At 39.4% G+C, this 5,956-nt stretch overlaps 1 protein-coding gene across 1 annotated transcript in view; it reads right to left on the reverse strand.

Annotated features, from left to right (window-relative positions):
• LOC135244192 (retinoic acid-induced protein 1) overlaps positions 1-5,956 on the reverse strand; it is a 46,156-nt gene continuing 40,200 nt past the window's right edge. Inside the window, exon 5 of the mRNA XM_064316462.1 lies at positions 1-1,717. Within this exon, the coding sequence (XP_064172532.1) occupies positions 1,709-1,717 (9 nt within the window). The 3' untranslated portion in view covers positions 1-1,708. The remainder of the gene's footprint in view (positions 1,718-5,956) is intronic.

Below are 5,956 nucleotides of genomic sequence, written 5' to 3' on the forward strand. Positions count from 1 at the left end.
AGCTCTGTTCCCAGTTAGCTGCCACTCACATCTCAGTGGCTCTGTTGTAGTCTTTGGGAACAGTGGAACATTCAAAATGTCAGGTCAGGCACAAGTTACTCATGGCTGTTTAATACAGCCAACTATCCCATGAATGTTAACGGCTAAGAGTGCGGTCACATGATCCTGTGTAGCACTTACAACTGGATCACACCTGTTGATATAAGAGCATTGTTTGCTAAATACACATGTGCATAACAAACACCATACATTTACCAAAATAAACAGGAATCAACGCATGACCCCAACCCAGACGACAAGCGACGTCCACCCCCTCCCCCCAAGAAATTATTTTAATTCATTTGTTTAATAACATTTTTCTTTTATAGTCAATGACATTTACTTTATAGAAAATAAACATCTCTAAGAAATACTATACACAATTATTTAAGTACATCACATCTTACATTTAAACAGTGTCAAATACTTATATACACCATTAAATAATGATAAGTTCAGAACTGAGAATCATCAAGATCGCTGGATGCATTGTTTTAAAACTCATGACTTTACGGTCACGTTATTAACTATACCTAGCTGAGGTGTGTGTGTGCATCGTGATCAGTTACATCAGTTTTGTGCCCCCCCCCCAAAAAAAAGGTCAAAGGTGAATCGCAGTACTGAATGAGAATATGGACTATGGCCCTGCCCCATCTCAGTCATCAACAGAGACGTGCGCGTTATCAAGCTCACGATAAGTGGCACAAATGACGTGAAAGTCGAGAGCGTGGCGCATAAACTAGGACTTCGCTTGCAAGATTTCAACTACAGCGCAGACAGGAAGTCCGAGGGTCGCGTGCCTCACTCGTCGCTCACAAGATCACGACTCGAGTTTCGGAAATATTCACGCTGAATGGATACCGATATGAAGGCCTTACGTCTGCAAATGCACATCAAAATACAGGTCGGAAGAGCATTATATAGTAAAATACCTTTAGTTAAATATCAGAATATTTACTTGTTTTAGAGCACGCCATGTACATTATAACACTCAAGCATACATTGAAATACATCCAGTGAGTACGGATTTGTGACATCTTGCTATCAGAGCACATCTGCGCACAGCAATTCCAAAATACTGATATCTGCTAAAACCTGGCGGGGATGGGTTCGATGCTCAGACCTGGGTCAACTACCATAAGATATACTTCAATTCTTCAGATACTACTACAATTTAGAAAATCTCCTGCAGATCTCAGACTATTTTAACAAAACGGAGAATCATATGAAAGAAGATTTTTGTTCCGAATAACTTTTTCAGTAATCGGCAGGAATTTTACCGGTGTCTAAATGGTTAAAGTATTTGATTCAAAGTATCTGAATCAGGGCCCGATGGACCTTAATCTCTGTGTGACTGTGGTCGGACCAAATCGAAACGGACCCCTTTATCCCAAACAGAGTGGCACATTTGGGTTTTAAGCTGGCGTTGACCCACACTAATATCTTCTCTGCTGCTCCTGTTCTGGAGCGGCAGACACGCACGTCCGAACGGGGCTAAGTGTCCCCGTTAGAAACGCGGCTCGCCGGATTTCCGCAGCCGCGCTGCAGGAATGCTCTGAATCGCTTTTCCAGTTGAGCTGTGCAATCCGGGTGAATTCGTTCAGCAGGGCTCATGTCACGTTCTGTCCCTTGTTGCACTGCATAGGAGATGAACCTCTTCAAATTTATTTTACATGTCCTGCGAAATAGGAACAAACGAAGAAAGTATATTAGGAAGACAAGTAAACGCACAGAATGCAGAAACATCGCTCGCTGGACTCATTGTGCTGTCAGTATTTCTGTAGCAGAATGAAAGAAACGCTCTCCGTTGTGCCATTGAGATCCCAGTACTTTCTCGCAAAAGAACACATTCTTAATACCGGCTAGCAACCCACAGGAACACAGATATGGCAGTGAGCTACACAAACCGCGTGCTTTCTGCTACACAATCAGTTTACAGATGCCGCTAAGGTAACTGGGATGCCAGGTCGGCTGTCCAGGTTGGCAGGGCATGCGCCATACCTTTCCAGTCCCGAGAGATTGCCACTTTTCAGGGTTTCCAACAAAAAAATAACCACAATCACCACAGTGTCTCACAGCTGACAAACATTAACTGCTCTACCATCTGACCACACAGAAAGTACTACGCAGGCCCAGGCTTGGGTTATTCCATTATGATATTATTTTTACATGAACACAGGGCAGAGTCGGGCTGTGGCTCGGCTCCAGCATGGGGTTGGTGGGGATTTGGAGGGCGGGATTGAAGACACTGTGCTGTAACGTGGAGTCGACCAATAAAACGCATGCTACATGAAACAGGGCAGCGCTGCCTGTGCTGTCAGAAAAACCTGCGCAGCGCAGTTGGGTAAGTGTGCTGCTCATTCTCTGCATTATAGCAGGATACAACAGGCACAATCCTGTTTTTGTTCAAGCAAATAATAAATCTAAGAAGCATCCAGGCAGGAGAAAATCCTGTGCTTTTGCTGTGTTGCCCAATCCAATCTGCTGTGGTGAGTTTAGAAGGCACACACATTTCGTTCCTGTGTGTGAGTGCAAGCCTGGTTCTTGGTATACACAGAACAGAAGATATTCCAGCCATCTCAGAATGGGGTCCATACTGCAGTTCTGTATTTATTTTGAGCTCATATACTGGCAGCAAATAGACCAGAGTCTTTAGACTGAACGTCTGACATGCACGGGTGTTGGGTGGCACTGAAACTTCCCTCAGTGCAGTGTCGCGAATGACCACAAGGTGGAGCAGCAGAGTCATAAATCCAGTATTTTTTATATAAAGCCAGAGGAGAGGAATAATGAGGAAAATAAGAGCAGTGCTTCCAGGGCAGGTGCCGTGCATATCAGCTTGAGGTTTAATCTCAACCTGCAGGGCTGAAGCTGGCCTCAAACCTACAGAGCTGGGCTAATTCTATAGATTTTTAACAATAAACTGACTGTGTTGTTATCTTCAATTTGGCTGCATAGATACAACACATTTTTTTGGGTTTACATCAAAAACATGTCTATAAAACAACAGCAGCTTTTATCTTTCAGCTGGAGCGTGTGCTAAACCTACCACCACTGGGCCAGCTTTACTTTGGGGATGCTTTTACAATGTTCTGTTTGGCATTGTGGATTGACTTGCTGGTTTGGATCCTCTTGGCTGCTGAGAATACTTTGATCTCCCTGTCCCTCCATGCAAGCAGATATTTGTGTGTGTGCGTGCACATGCAAGCTGTTTGTGTGTTTGTGTGCACGTGAGCTGTACATATGTGAGTGTCTGTCTGTGTTATGCTGCTGTCACACGCCCCATAATTGAAGCCTCATAATTGTGTCAGGGCCATCCGTTTTGTTGCCAAGGAGGAATGACAGAATCAACATGCGCTGGAACCAGAAAATCACTAATGAACAAGTAATGTTTCACACAAGGAGCATGCCAGGAAAAAGCAGGGGTTTCACGAGGTGGTCAGGGGAGGCAGGAGACAGGCAGATGTGTCAACAAGTGCCTGTGTGTGGAACTTTGCTCTACAGTAGTTCTAGAAAGTAAATATCACGAATACAATAATACAAATGCAAAATAATATGTTTCAGGTCTTTTAAAAAGATTTTATCATTGAAAAAATATTAATATATTGCACATGTCCTTAATGGCCATAGGGCTACTGTAGAAAATATTTTGCTCGTTCAAAATCATTAACAAACCTGTGTCCTAACCATTCTTCAAGCTGCTGAACACAGCCCTCAACTTGCCTTTACCCTCAGAATTACGGTTTTCCTAACCCTAACGCTAATTTGGGCGCTTAACCCTAATTGAATCCATTGGTAGCTTGGAAAACTTCAGAATACCCATTTAAAATTGATTAAAAATCAAGCTAAATATCACGAATACAATAATACAAATGGAAAATGATATGTTTCAGGTTTTTTAAAAAGATTTTTTTTCATTGAAAAAATATTAATATATTGCACATTTTTTTATGGCCATAGGTACCCATGCTACAGTAGAAAATATTTGACTCATTCAAAATCATTAACAAACCTGTGTCCTAACCATTCTTCAAGCTGCTGAACACAGCTGTGAACTTGCCTTTACCCTCAGACTTACGGTTTTCCTAACCCTAACCCTAATTTGGGCCCTTAACCCTAATTGAAGCCATTGGTAGCTTGGAAAACTTCAGAAAACCCATTTAAAATTGATTAAGAATCAAGGTAAATATCACAAATACAATAATACAAATGAAAAATGATATGTTTCAGGTTTTTTAAAAAGATTTTTTTTCATTGAAAAAATATTAATATATTGCACATTTTTTTATGGCCATAGGTACCCATGCTACAGTAGAAAATATTTGACTCATTCAAAATCATTAACAAACCTGTGTCCCAACTATTCTTCAAGCTGCTGAACACAGCCGTCAACTTGCCTTTACCCTCAGACTTACGGTTTTCCTAACCCTAACCCTAATTTGGGCCCTTAACCCTAATTGAAGCCATTGGTAGCTTGGAAAACTTCAGAAATCCCATTTAAAATTTATTAAAAATCAAGGTAAATATCACGAATACAATAATACAAATGCAAAATGATATGTTTCAGGTCTTTTAAAAAGATTATTTTTCATTGAAAAAATATTAATATATTGCACATTTTTTTATGGCCATAGGTACCCATGCTACAGTAGAAAATATTTGACTCATTCAAAATCATTAACAAACCTGTGTCCCAACTATTCTTCAAGCTGCTGAACACAGCCGTCAACTTGCCTTTACCCTCAGACTTACGGTTTTCCTAACCCTAACCCTAATTTGGGCCCTTAACCCTAATTGAAGCCATTGGTAGCTTGGAAAACTTCAGAAAACCCATTTAAAATTGATTAAGAATCAAGGTAAATATCACGAATACAATAATACAAATGAAAAATGATATGTTTCAGGTCTTTTAAAAAGATTATTTTTCATTGAAAAAATATTAATATATTGCACATTTTTTTATGGCCATAGGTACCCATGCTACAGTAGAAAATATTTGACTCATTCAAAATCATTAACAAACCTGTGTCCTAACCATTCTTCAAGCTGCTGAACACAGCTGTGAACTTGCCTTTACCCTCAGACTTACGGTTTTCCTAACCCTAACCCTAATTTGGGCCCTTAACCCTAATTGAAGCCATTGGTAGCTTGGAAAACTTCAGAAAACCCATTTAAAATTTATTAAAAATCAAGGTAAATATCACGAATACAATAATACAAATGAAAAATGATATGTTTCAGGTTTTTTAAAAAGATTTTTTTTCATTGAAAAAATATTAATATATTGCACATTTTTTTATGGCCATAGGTACCCATGCTACAGTAGAAAATATTTGACTCATTCAAAATCATTAACAAACCTGTGTCCTAACCATTCTTCAAGCTGCTGAACACAGCTGTGAACTTGCCTTTACCCTCAGACTTACGGTTTTCCTAACCCTAACCCTAATTTGGGCCCTTAACCCTAATTGAAGCCATTGGTAGCTTAGAAATCTTCAGAAAACCCATTTTAAATTTATTAAAAATCAAGCTAAATATCACGAAAACAATAATACAAATGGAAAATGATATGTTTCAGGTTTTTTAAAAAGATTTTTTTTCATTGAAAAAATATTAATATATTGCACATTTTTTTATGGCCATAGGTACCCATGCTACAGTAGAAAATATTTGACTCATTCAAAATCATTAACAAACCTGTGTCCCAACTATTCTTCAAGCTGCTGAACACAGCCGTCAACTTGCCTTTACCCTCAGACTTACGGTTTTCCTAACCCTAACCCTAATTTGGGCCCTTAACCCTAATTGAAGCCATTGGTAGCTTGGAAAACTTCAGAAAACCCATTTAAAATTGATAAAAAATCAAGCTAAATATCACGAATACAATAATACAAATGGAAAATGATATGTTTCAGGT

This window comes from Anguilla rostrata, chromosome 17 (assembly GCF_018555375.3).
Source record: "Anguilla rostrata isolate EN2019 chromosome 17, ASM1855537v3, whole genome shotgun sequence".
In the NCBI taxonomy this organism is placed as follows: Eukaryota; Metazoa; Chordata; class Actinopteri; order Anguilliformes; family Anguillidae; genus Anguilla; species Anguilla rostrata.